This window comes from Rhea americana, unplaced genomic scaffold (assembly GCF_003343005.1).
Source record: "Rhea americana isolate MKP2758 unplaced genomic scaffold, rheAme1 scaffold_107, whole genome shotgun sequence".
Lineage (NCBI taxonomy): Eukaryota > Metazoa > Chordata > Aves > Rheiformes > Rheidae > Rhea > Rhea americana.
The window spans coordinates 336,768-350,698 of NW_028185117.1; the positions used below are offsets into that span (position 1 = coordinate 336,768).

General features: G+C 44.0%; 1 protein-coding gene across 1 annotated transcript in view; it reads left to right on the plus strand.

The window, feature by feature from the left end:
- The first annotated feature begins 1,295 nt into the window (after positions 1-1,295).
- Positions 1,296-13,931, plus strand: part of LOC146601236 (transmembrane protease serine 11E-like) — a 36,559-nt gene continuing 23,923 nt past the window's right edge. Inside the window, exons 1-4 of the mRNA XM_085309647.1 lie at positions 1,296-1,350; positions 1,898-2,090; positions 7,819-7,940; positions 8,681-8,799. Coding sequence (XP_085165773.1) covers positions 1,296-1,350; positions 1,898-2,090; positions 7,819-7,940; positions 8,681-8,799 — 489 coding nt within the window. The remainder of the gene's footprint in view (positions 1,351-1,897; positions 2,091-7,818; positions 7,941-8,680; positions 8,800-13,931) is intronic.

Consider the following 13,931-nt stretch of genomic DNA (forward strand, 5'->3'; position numbering starts at 1 on the left):
TTCTGAGAGCTTTGGCCACCTGCTGTTCTCCTAGTGACTGTTCCTTCTCTTCAAGCAATCTCACTGCAGAACCCAAGATCTTGGCCAACTTCTGTGTGGACCTCCAGCCACTTGCTAAAACCCATTTCTGCCAGGACAAAGATGATGATCTACCTGGTCCAGGTGGGCAGTGCTGCCCTCTGCACATCAGGGAAAGAAGTCCATAGCTCTTCAACTCTTAATACTTCAAGGGCTTTCCCAGTGTGGTTGGCTTACGTACACAGGACACATTATTAGTGGCCTCTAAATGTTAATGATGAAACTAATGTTAGTAACCCACTAGCAACACTACTAGTTTTTATTGGTGTGAACAGACCACTGCGCATAGCCTCAGCATGACCATTCTGGGAAGAAATTATTACGTGCTTCTTCGAGTAACATCCCATACTTAATTAATCCTTTTTTTTCTCCTAAGGATGTGTTTTGTAAGAATGACAGGTTTTGTGATTACAATATTAAAAGAAAAAAAAATTAAACCAAGAAGTTTCAAGGTACTTTCACGGCTTTTGGATTGACTTGGATTGAAAGAATGGAGCATGGGAATTTCTACAGTTGTTTGTCTGTTCCTGGGTGGAGCAGGGATTTCCTTTTACCCTGGTGCCTTTCTGCACCAAATTTTGGGGGTTTATCAATCTTGAGAAAGAAAATAACAGGGGGCAGGAGGAATGACACACAAAACCCCAGGAGTATTAGTATGTTACAGATGCTCTGTATTAGTCATTAAGGCCCCACATAAGGTAGGTAACTGCAGCCATGACCTTCTTACAAGAAGGTAGGAGAAGCCAAAAAAGCAATTGATTTGATCAAAGTCATGGAAGAAATCAGTACTGGAGAACTAGGAGATGCAGTGTTGAAGTGCTCGGCTTTTTCTACTGTCCTAGGGTTGGGCTGTCCAGACCCTCACTGCTCAAATTGCATTAAAGTCCTTGAAAATGGACATTTTGGTTGGGGAAGGAGGGAAAAGGGCTGGATATGGCCAGGTGCAAATTTCCAGCTATGTGTTTTCCTCCTGATTGTTGAGGTTCTTCCTGTAATAAAATGATTTCTCCCAAAAATGACAATGAGATTTGGATAATTCATTGGAAAAAAAAATAAAACGTTTTAAAGCTGAAGCATATCCAAGTCCACCTAAGGCTGGACACAAGGAGTTGCTTTCCAGCAATTCGATGGTTTATTTGTTTGGGGTTCTAGATGAAAGTGCAAAATTTTTCCCTCCAAAATATTCGTTTTCCCCCACCAGCTGACTCTGAAGACTCATGTTTGTGCTGGGAGAAGGGAATTCCAGGGAGACTGGTGGCCCTTTCCATAGAGTAAGCATTTTCCACAGGCGGGGTTATGCCAACCATTAAATGACTAACATATAATTAGGAGGCTGGATACTTATAGTAGTCATGTCCCTGATGCCAAGAGAGTCCAGGATGGCTGAGGAGGAGTAAGCACCGAGGGAGATCAGCCTTGGCTGACCAAGCCATTTATGTCTGTATTTACTTTTGTGCCAGGCCATTTTGGTGGCTACCTCTGGAGGCAAGTGACTTGACAGTGCAGTACCTCTCCCGCGTGGGTCTTACGGGGAGCTCCTGGTAGACAGTGCTACTGCTCTGGAGAAGGCCTGCTGGAGGGATACAATTTGGGCAGAAAGGGAGTGCTAGAAAGGGGAAATTTAAAGCACTTCCTGCTCTGCTGTGGTGAAGAACGAGTCTTCTTGCCTGGGCCGGTTTATCTGCTCTGCCCATCTCTGCCCTGGGAGCGCTTTGATGCTGAGCTGATCGGAAGGTTAGAGGCTCCTTATCGACTCCATGCTTACCTCTGTTTGTTTTTATTCAGAAGTTTGCTCCCTCGTTTTGCAATAACCCGCACAGCACTGGGTGTTGCACCAGCCAGGCCTCAATGAAGGATCTGCATTCAACACCTTTCTCTTCCCGTCACTCCAGTCCATGCGACTCCTGCGTCTTCCAGCAGCACCCACTATGCAATCCAGATTTTAGTCAAGCTGTGGTCGGAGGTCAAAAAGGCTATCAGACCTACCGGGACCTGCCATGGGATCTTCAAAAGTAGGTGGCACATTTTAACTCTGCAAGTCTGATTTGGAGGTGTGATGGTAGTAAAGGATTATTATGGGAGAGCTTTAGGACTTGGTGGCTGCATAGATCCCCAAAAGGATTTCCTGTTTGGTTTTTCTTTTTTTATTTCCTCTTTTCTGACCCAGACTTCACTACTTCATCTCTACTCTCTTCATTTTTGCACAAAGGTGCATCATGGGCCTTCCTGAAATACATAACYTGAAAAGGGGCAATAGATGGAGGGGAAGTTGTTTGGAGAGTTGCAGGCTCAAAGGGAGGTTTGGAGATTGTGATTTGACTGAATGGGATCACATATGGCTGGCGTGAGAAGGGCAGAGGGAAATCCTTTCCCAGCCAGCACCTGGCCAGCAACACAGAGACTTGATTTCTGCTTAGAATGCAATGGCTTATGTCAACAGTCATGTTTCCCTGCCCATAATTGTTTTGTCCTGCCCCCAGCAAGATATTATTGCATTGGTGCAGACTCTAAGAAGCTCTTTTGTGTCAAAATCTAATTTTAATAAGATAATTCTGGGAAAACATGGATTTTGGTGAGCCCTAGCTGCACTATGATTTCCCCCAAACCTGCCAATGGTCCCAGCTAAATCAGTGAAGTCAATACAGTTACATAATGAGAAGGTACCCACCAAATATTCATCATCCTATCATGACCCTCAAGCGTTAAGGAAAAAGCCATGATTTTTAAGGATAAAAAGGAGGTGTTTTGTCTTTGAAAGCAGTTTCTACAGACAGAGTTGCTGGATGTTCTTTAGTCGTGTTTTACTGTAACTTGATATTGAATGTAGTGCTGGAAAGTTCAGAGTATTTTCACAAAGATTAAGAGATTTTTACAGAGACTAAATGCCTGAGCTGCAATGCTTTGTTAGGCTTTCCTGGTTCAGAATGGTGTCTGCTTGTAAATGCACAGCATGCCTACTGAAATTTGCTGTTTTCTGTTTAATGTTCCRGCTCCTGGATTCACATGGCTATAGAAAATGCTCCATTGCCCTTGAAACTTCCTGTTGTCATTGCCTCAGTAGTTGCCGAAGCTTAAAATTGTGACTCCCCTACTCCCCAGAAACAAAATCCTAAAGCATGTGAAATGTTTTTTTCTTTAAATCTTTAAATCCCTCATAATTTATCTGGATGGCTGAATTTTGCTGTGTGAATGCTAAAGAGAGCAGTGTTACAGTCTTACCTATTCCCTGACATGAGGCAAATGGTTGTGGATGATCAGAAGATATTCCTTATTCCTCAATATTTTTGAAAATTTGTTGTTATTTTTAATAACTTTCAGACATGTTGAACTCGAAACCTCATTTCTGGATTGGCTAAATTTATTCTTGATGGCCAATTAAGTGTTTTTCCCTTTTTGTAGAATAGAGATTTAGTTAACACAATTTTGACTTCACTGGAGAAGACCGAGTTCAACTCTTGATGCTTATGCAACTTAGTGGCACCTGCTCAGTATTACAAAGAATTGTAATCCTGAAGAACACTCATGCCTTTAAATCTGCATTGCTCTGAATTTCGGTAAGGAAGAAATCCCCATCTCAGCCTCAAATACTAGTTTGTGCGTATTACCTAAAGAGGGAAAACTAAGCATGAGTTGTCTGAATAGGAGAATCGTAAGCCCATTTCTTTTCCTATTTACATGTGAATCTAGTTGCTATGTCTTGTGGATGTCAATAGTGGTGTAAATAATTTTAATAACAGCATGTGCTAGAAGGTAAACAACCCTTAAATCCAGCTCAGTTGCCTCCTGGTTAGGAAAATCAGCTGCTTTAAATCGTTGCTCGGGTTATTTTAAAGTTGAGCATATGTGGGAGAAATCTTTGTGTCAGATAGCCGAGTGCTTATGCTTTTGGGAAGGGATGGAGAGTCTTGATCACAGACCTCATCCAGAGATCCCCGCTGGGCAGGGAGCTCAATCTGCTTGTCTGCGCACATCCCCCCGCCGTGACTTGGTCCCTTGTAAAAGCTGCGCTTCAGGATTAGCTCTGTCCGGTTCCCGGATGCCTCCTTTCCCAGCATTTAACGCCAGGCTGAAACGTGAGCTCCTTCAGGAAGCAAAGTCGCTAAGGGAAACAGGGTGGAGCAGGCAACCTTGCAGGTCTTGTCCTTCCGCCATCACATCGTGTCCTCCGGTCTGGGGAGCAAATGCAGTGACGTACCCTGATACAAGATGGAAAGGATGACAGTATCAGAAAACAGTAATTTTCATTAGTAATGCTCAAAGCACCTTGATAAAAGAGAGAATTATTGTCCCTATTTAAAACAGAGATATAAATAGTGTCAAGAAAGTTTTGGGCTTTAGGGCTTTTGCTCTGATGCAGGAGACCGGCCTCTTAGACACAGTTTTAATTTTGCTTCTGCATGAGAGCAAGAAGCGAATGTAAAGTCCAATGTGCAGAAGAAACGCGTTATTTCTTTTGTAAACTATAGTTTCAGGCTACACGGAGACAAGTGCATGATTTATTTAACATGATCTTTAAAACATCCTTTATTAAAATGTCCTTTATTGAAGGACACCCTTCAAAATCAGATTAGGATATTGGATAAGAGTTCAAATTTTTGCTCGAGACTGATTGCTTTTCTCCCACATCCCTCTATTAAAAAAAACAATCAAACAAAAAAACCTCCCCCAAACAGATTTAATTGGCTGACTCAGCATCCCTCTTATATCTAGCTTGTAAATTCATAAGGAGAAGGACTCCCCCTCTGGCTCTGTATTTATTGGTGTGAGTCCTTTACCTAGGAAATGGGTTTCTGGCAGGACTTCTCTGTGCTTGTGATTGGAAGGGAATGCTCAAATACAGCTGTGAAACAAAGGGCTCCTCTCGCTGCTCAGGAAAAGTCTTGATGTCTCTGTGGCTATTTCTAAACAACTGGACTGGAGAGTCCTTTCTTAATTTCCAGGAGAAAGCATCTTATAAAACCTCCTCCTGGCACTTAACCATACTTTCATGTTGTTTAAGGGATTTGGATGTGTGTATGTTGGGGGTGGGAGAAGATGTTTAGGAAAAAAGGAAAAAAGACATCCCTGGTCCTCTGAAAATAGATTCCTGCTCTATTAAGTCTCTTAAGATCTACAAATGAGAAAGCTTTCCGCCTAAAGAAATTAAAATCAGAACTTGATGCTCTAGATCTTCTTATTGCTCCTCTGTGAAACGATGACCTCAAACAGGTTTCACAAATTAAGTGAAAGTCGTATGTGTGAGTAAAATTACACATGTGAGAAACTGTTTACTGAATGATAACGAGGAGCTTTAATGGGAAGAAACTAAGAACAAAGTTTTGTACATTTTTTCCTATGCACAAAAGAATACCAAAACAGGTTTCAGTATATTTAATCGCATCACTGCCCCGTTACTCCTGGTTTCAAGTTGCCCTTCCGCTGATATGCCAGGCTGTTATTTCTTCACACCCATCTACTGCGGTGGGGAGGTAGCACTCAGCCTTTCCATTGGTCTTCTCAAACCCAGCATTTTGGTTTGGGGCTATGCCAGGATCATTACAGCTGAAAGACCTTCTGAGGGCTTTCCCTTCTGTGCAGCTTAGAGAAGACAACTGCCTTTTAAATCTGTTAGCAGACTCTGTTAGCTTTGACCAGTTGCTTGAGTGGTGGGAAGAAGAAGAAGAAAAAACAAAGCCATTGCAAATTGAATTTGAACAAACTACGGCATGCATGGTTTCACACAAGATCTGCTGCCAAACCCATGGAGGCTTTGAGACCTCTCAGCTGAGAAGCTGAGTCTCGTTAGATCCTGAACATGTCACATCCATGAGGCTGGCCTCAATAAATCCTTAAATTTGCGCCCTGGAGAGTAATTTCCAAACCCTGCAGTGGTGAGAGAGAGTTATCTATCTTAGCTTTCATTAAGATGAAAGTAGACACGGATAGTGGACACAGCTCTCCTAAAGGTTTAGATGTGGGGATGTGGGTCTCCTAGAGTTTTTTTTTTTTTTTTTAATATATATGTAATCAAATTTCTGCCCCAATGTTCTTATGAAATCTCTTCTCTAACCACTTATTTTATCCTGTTTCCCCCATATACTTCAATAATCAAAGTCATGTTTGTTGGAAAAAAAGGGCCACTTTACAAAGAAATTAGGGAGAGTTAAGCATTTTCCTATTCCTGAGTCTGAATGCTTGTGAGCCTATTTGTTAGTCAGCTTAGAAATGTGAGGCTTAGAGGAATCTGGGACATAAGAAAAATTATGAGAGAGAGTCAGCAACCAAAACCTCTTCAATTATTGAAAACAGTTACTCTATTGAATTTGTGTCTTTAGGAAATATTCTTGCTTATGAGACTCTTCCCACCTCCACATGTGGCATTTCTGCAGTTAATATTTTAAGGGAGCTTCCAGGAGGCACAGAAATATCCTTAAAGCTGTTCATCAGCAATCTTCAACAGCACTGCTTAGTTTCAGTCGTGTTTTTTTTCCTGCTGCATAAGCATGGATGCATTAAAAAAAAAAAAAAAGAGAGAGAGAAGATGTGAGATTAAATAAAAACTCTTCCAGAGGATACAAGGAGTGAAGGGAACATCACATAGGAAAGAGATTTTTCAAGCCAGGGTGACTCAGAAAAGATATCAGTGACAAATAAGCATTCCCTTTTTCACTGAAGCATCATGGTTTTATATGCTAAATAAATTGTTTCCCAAGCCAAAAATATAAGGCAATAACTCTAAGGGCTTACAATGAAATTAGAACATAAATAAAAAGGACCAGCTTCAGAAATTTATATACAATGTGCGGTGTGGTGCCTGCTGACACATTCCTGTACACAGCTGTAAATGGGGCTTGCAGTGGATTGTGTTTTATTTTAGTGTACTTAAACTTGTGGCTCACGAGGTGTACAACCCATGGGTGCCTTGGTGTGAATGCAGGCACTTGCTGAGATCCCCTCCTGCCCTTGGGAGAGGATATCTGCTGCCTGCTTTCCTGAGGCTGGCCGTACCTCCATCCAAAGGGTGTGTGTGTTCGAGCAAGCAAGGCAGCTGGCTCTCGAATAAAAGTTTCTTTGCCAAAAATGCTGACTTCCCATTCTGCATTTTGTAATGGTTGATAACATCATAGACAATATGACCTGAAGGTTCTTAAGATATTTTCGAGTTCATAGCCTATGGCAGAATTTGCTCTCAGTAAGCTCCTCTGGACAGTTTTTTGTTCCAATGTCATACAGACCTACTGACTCTTGATTTCCCTAGAGTTAATTTGGATAATTATCCCAGCTTGGATAAAGGATAGATGCTACAAAAAACATGGGACACTTTTTACTATTTTTGTTGCACAAGGGATTTGGGGGAGCAAAAGTACCATAGTGTCAGTGGTAACTGATTAATTTATCCTGTGGAAAGCTGCTGACGTTGCTGTACCAGTTTTCTTCTGCCCTCAGATGTTGGAGTTGTGATTGTGAAAGATGTAAAAGGAAACAGTAAATTCCTACTCTTCATCCCAGCAGAATAAAATCTTAGAAATATGATCCTACAGACTGAAAGGCCAAAAAGTGTGTAAGACAAAACCAGTGTGGTTCAGTTTTAGAAACCTAGTGGTTTTAAGGCCATTCTCATGACTTTTGGGGTCCTGAGTTCTGGGCATTGCATGTTAGGAGCAGTGACAAAGCATGGGGTAGAGGACTTGCAGAAAGTCTAAAATTGATACGTTTGTATAAAGAGAGCATCTCTGATTAATATTCTTCCTCTCTTTTTAGAATTCACCAGCCTGCCATCAGAATCAGACATCTCGAGCCCTGGAAAATTGCTCTAATTGTTATTGGAGCAGCAGTAGCAGCAGCCATCACCATTGGACTCCTGGTTTATTTTCTGGCGTATGGTAAGTTTTACACAATTTCTTGTGGTTTTGGTCCTGCATTTAGTGCATCTCCATTGTGCTTGTGCTGCCACACAGTGCTGGGACTTCACCTTCCATCAGGCTCGTTAAAGCTTGTTTAGGGGAAATCCACTAGCTTCTTCAGAGCTCTTTCCTTCCTCCTTTAACATCTTTGAGATCTCTTCTCAGAAACCTTTCCTGCTATGCAGGGTGGTTAGGGCTGTGGTTTCTGCTGCTTTTCATTCGCTTTCACTCCTTTCACATCTTCCTCATGATCATTTTCTGCGATGAGGTCAACACATGAGCCTGCTCCATTCAGCAAGGAACAGACCAAGCCTTCTGCTCCACTCTGCCCATGGCATTCCCCAGCTGCCTTCCTGATTCCCTGACAGGCCACCAGGGCCCACCATTGGGTGGGCATGTGGACCAGGAGCAGGGGTAGCTCACCAGCAAGACACAACTCACATTCCTGCACTGAATGAGTTGAGTCCAAAGTGCTGCTTGACCATGAATGCGACTGGTGGTAAGCTGGACTTTTTACGGCCACTATGCTTAGGTCGCCCAACTGAACTGAGTTCTCCTTCCTAGGTTCATTTAAGCAGCTATATTTGCATGTTTTGGATACAGATGAAGGCTCACTGGTGACTTGGGCTTCCGGATATAGGTCAGCCCCAGGCCTCTTCYGAAACTGGTGGGTCTGGGTGTGTTGTGAGTGCTGCCTGTTCCTCTCCTCCCCCTTACAGATCAGAAACTCTTCTACTACAGTGGCAACATAAAAATCACCAGCATCCGGTACAGTAATGAGTTGTCCCGACAGTCTTCGGGAGGATTTAGAGACCTGAGTGAGAGGATTGAGAGACTGGTAAGTTGGGGACCTTTGTGCCCTTCCCTTATTAAAGACACAACTCAAGACTTGTTAAAGCAAYCAGCCCACCGTTAGACCACTGATATACCCTCTACACCTTTTAACTAGCTGCTCAACACTACTTACAGGTTTTTGTGCTGCCCCACTCTCTGTAAGGAAAGCATATATTTTTATTCCCAAACATTTATGAGGTGGAGAGCTTAACCTGACAGGCTGGGTACTGAGAGAGMAACTCACAAGCTGTTCTCTTGGCCCTTTGGTACATTTTGTTGGGGAACCTTCCTACAAATAGCAGGTGCCACAGAGAGGCTCTTGCTCATACAGCAGCTATGGAAATAAATAAGTGCATTGTATCTAAGAGAAAACAAGAAAGGAAATTGCACTTCCCTGCAGATGGTAATTATAGAGTTCAGCTCTTTATAGCAATAAGCATGTGACTGTGCTTGTATCTTTTTGTGTTTCATTCACCAGGGTCTGATAGGTATCTCTTGCCTCCTGTTTAGCAGCCCTGCACAGATACTCAGTTAATAGGACAATCAATGCTTCGCTCCCCACTGGCATTTAATTGAGGGCTGTGGTACTTATTCACATGAAATATGAGCCATGGCAAAGACTGTTCTGAAGCAGTGGGGTGCTACATGGGGACTTGGCACCACTAGCATCTCTTCCCAGCTCCACTGCTGAGGGCCATGGAGATCTTGATCAAGTTGTTGTCTTTTTACTACTTGTTTCCCTTCTGCCCTACTTGCCTATTTGGGACTGTACAGCATTTCACAAGAACTGCTCTTGGTGCTTGTCTTTATTTGTGGAGTCCTACATAAGCTGAGTTTTCTTAGGTGCCACCACTTTCCAACTATTAGCTCCTACTTGCAGCCTTTTAACCTTGTGATAGGTCTTTGGAGAGGGACTATTGTCTTGGAGCAAGGAGACAGTGTTTTGCTGAGGTGTAAGGAAGGATAGAATTGGGGGAGAGTCTTTGAGGAATAAGAGGTCATTGGGTCAAATTTAATCTCTTTGTCCCATTTCATTCCCTCTTTGTTTTTGCTTTTTTRATGTGGCTCCTTTGACAAGGAAGCACTTATTCTAGCTAAGAATTTTGTTCAGACAGTGTTCAAGGCAGTTAGCTTTCCTCTGAGCCTGGCTATTAATTTAGATACTAGAATTGGAAACCCTGTCTCCCTGTAGGTGTTGAGCATTTCTGACAATAGTGACAGTAAATACCAGTGTTGGTAGAGCAGCAAGAAACATTATTTTGGAGTGCATTAATTGTACCTGTAATGCCATTTGAAACACACAGAGAACAGTATTGCCTTTTCTTCATTGCTGTGATTTTTCTGAAGAGCCATCTTTGCTTCAGACATGAACTTTTACCCATCTCTGAAAGCTGGTCAGGTCTTTGTTGTTACTTATGTTATCTGATATAAATAATCCCTGCCAAAAACTTTGTTGTTTTGGCTCCAAATATTCCACCTAACAAGGATGGATGAGATTGAGAAATTGTCCATAATGTTTTTAAAGTGTCTCCATACACTAATGAACAAAAATATGCTCCCTAATAGGCTCTTTCTGTCCAAGCAAAACTCAATTCATAATGCTAAAAATCAAAACATTCTATCCAGAGGCCAAAATAGCCTCTTCATCTCTTAAGATAGCCATCTCAGAATATCTGCATTTTCATCCTAAGGGTTTTCACACCATCTTTTTTTCTAATAGAGGAGGAGAAGGTTGAGGATTCTTTTTTTCCATCACATTCCCAATTTGTGTGGTTTTACAAACATTCTTTGTATTCTTCCCCTGACTGGGGTCAGGTTTTGAACATCGAAGTCATTAGTAGGAATGATACTTTGTGCTCATGTTGTGAAACAGTGAGTCAATGCAGATAGAGGCGGTGTCTTTCACAATGCTTGATGCAAAGTGAACAGAAGTGAATCATCTCTGATAATCAGAAGCATTCACATTACCTGTCGTGCAAGTCCCTGTCGAGCGTTCCCTTCTCTGATCCCTCCCTGATGAAGCCTCCTTCATTTGGCCCCAGAACAACTCAGAAAGGAGCTGATTTTAGAGCTGATATTTCACTGGAGGAAAATGTTTTGGGTCCCCTAGAGTGGTCATCCTGTGCCTTCCTTAAGTCTAGCAACAAATGCCCCGGTGCTGGCTTCTACTTCCAGAGCTGGGCAGCAACACCCATGGTGTGAATGACATTCCCAACTCCCTTATCTCATTGAAGGCGGGAGGGAATGCAGAAGGATCATGCCAGAGAGCTGATGAAGCTGGTGCACCAGTCAACATCTCAGGGCTGACTGGAAAGTCTGGAAAACATTGTGGGGTGGAGTTGGTGGGGGGAGTGAAGAATGGATGATGAAAGGTCTCTGCTCCTTGCTGGGCTTTCTGTGAGCAGCCACGAGAGCTCCCTTTGCAATGTCTTGAAAGAGCAGGCCCCATCRAATGTCACGGTGGAAGGAGATGTGCTAGCTCACCAGAGCCTCCTTGTTTTTCCAGATGGACCAGTCGTCCTTCCTTTCCCACCCTAAAATTCACTGTGCCAGAGCCTTCCCTCCTGCACCAGGTCCATAGGGCACAGTCGCAGGGCTAAGRGCTCCTTCCTCAAGGAGCCTCTGTTTCACTGTGTGCTCCCTTACTGCTTGGCTGATTTGCATGTGCATCGTAAATGCCTCTGTTTCCTCCACTCCATGCATAACCCACTGGCTTTTCCTAGCTCCTGTAGCAGGCTTGTTTTTTATTCCCCCCTCTCCACTTCTCCTGCAAAATGCATTAATTTCCACTTTCCAAGAGTGTCTTTGAGGCTGTTGTGGGTAGAAGCATTCTGGTTGTGCTTCTCCAGCTGAAGAGCCCCATGGCACCCTGAAGTGTGAGAGGGGAGGAAACAGACAGCTCTGGACCTGAGTGACTAGGACGATCCTGATTGCCCAGCCTGCGTAGCAGCACCAACTGCCCTGTGTCTTGAACACAGGGGCAGGGGATGGAGGGGCGCTGTCTGTGCCCAGAGTAGGAGATCAGCTTTGAACAGAGAAGGAGGAGTTGTGTGTTCAGCTTGAAATGGACACCTCATTAAGCACCTCTTAATGAGAGCTGCTTCAGCTGAAGGCTGGCAAGTGTGGAGCTGTGAGACAGTAATGGAGACCAAACATGCCCACACCATGTGGTCCTTTCAGAGCATGGCTGGCTGCTCAGTAAAAATGGACGTAAGCTTTTATCCTGTCCACCACTAAGTTGCAAACATACTTGTCTGCTCTTCTTGCTGCTACAGTAACTTTCTGATACTTTCGCCTAGATGTTCTGTGAGAAAGCTTCCCTTCTTCCAGGACAGCTTACCACATCCTCTTCCTTCTTTCCCAGGCACCTAGGACCTCCCTGCCTCCTCCTCTGGCCAGAGCCATTCCCACCCAGCTGTTGGGCTGCTTCTCCCTGCTTTAGCCCCAGCATCTGACACACTTCATGCACTCTTGTGGCAGATGTGGTACCTTCCCTGCTTCTGGGGGCTCTGCTCTGCCACTTGTCCCATATGCTGGTTTGTGATGATAAGCCAGACTATGGGTTGGGTGGCCAGATGTTCCTCAGGTAGGAGTGTAGCACAGCCCCCTGCTTGGCTAATTGTGAGGCTAGGGGAGAGATGAGCCTTGTTTTGTCTCCATAAGTGCCTAAAGTGCTACAGGGCTGACGTGGATTTCCCCCATCTTCCTTCTCATGTGCTGCAAGGCACCTGGGCTGTCCTCATCCCCTCCATCATTCAAAACCAATCTCAGGGACTGGGCAGTCACCGGCTGTCCCCCTCCCCTGCCCTGTTGTGGCATTGCATCTAGAAATTCCTGCCTCGGGACTCTATGTTTTGGGTTAGGACATCTCTTTTGGAAAAAGACATCTTCATGAAATGATTTCAAGTGATAAGAGAATCTTCTATGTCCTTAAGTGCAGAATTTTTTACTAAATACAGCTCTTGAAACATGACTTGCTGGGTAGAATTGAATTATGAGTTTTCAGTAGAGAGCTCTCCAGCAGGCATTGCACAGGCACTTAGGAGACCACCAGCAAATGCTGTGGTTTTGAGGGCTGTGCCCATTTTCCATTGTTATAAAGACTCGCTGATGAATCCCTGTAATGATGGTGGTAAGGAAGGGAAGCAGCTTTGTCCCCTGAGGGGACAGTTTTGCCTCCCCCCCCCCCCAGTTGATGTCTTTAGAGGCTGTTAATGCATTTCTCTGAAGACCAAGAGGGGAGAAGTAATTGGGCAGGTTCGCAGCAGGGCTTGCAAGGTGAAAAGATGCTGGTGCTGAGCCCCTTGGGCACCCTGCAGGGGGAAGTGAAGCTCATGCTCTGTGACCTTGGTGTCTCAGCAGGACAGTGCAGATTTTTTTGGCTGTTTTGGCGCAGTTCTGGCATAGCTGTGTGATGCCACAGTTTGCCGGTCCCAGGGCACTGGCATCTTTGAGGTATAGGCAGTAATCTGTCTTAGAGAGACTTAAAGGGCCAAATGTGTGAAACTTCAGCACCCAAGAGAAGATCCCCAGAAATAAAGGGAAGTGTCTGTGTGCACGCAGGTGAGAAGGAAAGGACCCACCTCGCTYTTTAGTCACCTTCTGGTTTTGCTCACCCTCAACCCAGCACTCAAGGATCTCCAACTCCTATGCAGATGCTTGTGCTCCCACAGAAAGAAGGGCTTTGGACCTGATACCTTGTTTTGTTGAAGGCTAACCCAACTGCCCAGACATGACTCATAACTGGAAGGCTAGCTTTCTGCATTGTACTTAGTGATAAACTTGCCATCATCCTGCTATCAGGAAGAACCTTGTATCACTTGAGTTATGAATCCCAATCACTTAAAGATCCACAGGGTCAAAGTGAAGAGTGCTGGCCCAAATTTTCATTTGAGCCAAATTCAGAGAAAGCCTACCTGAAAAAAAGAGCAGCAGGGAGCGAGTAGATGAAGTTGCTGTTTTATGATGCTTGCCAGTTTTGGAGCCAGACATTGCACCAGTCTTCCCACAGCTGAAATGTGTATATTTGCGAGATAGAGGAAGGCAGAAGAGAGTTCGCTTCAGAGTCAAGACGTATGCAAGGTGTGTTGGCCACGCATGGATTGCAGCAAAGCTCAAAAGCAGGTGGGTTGCTTG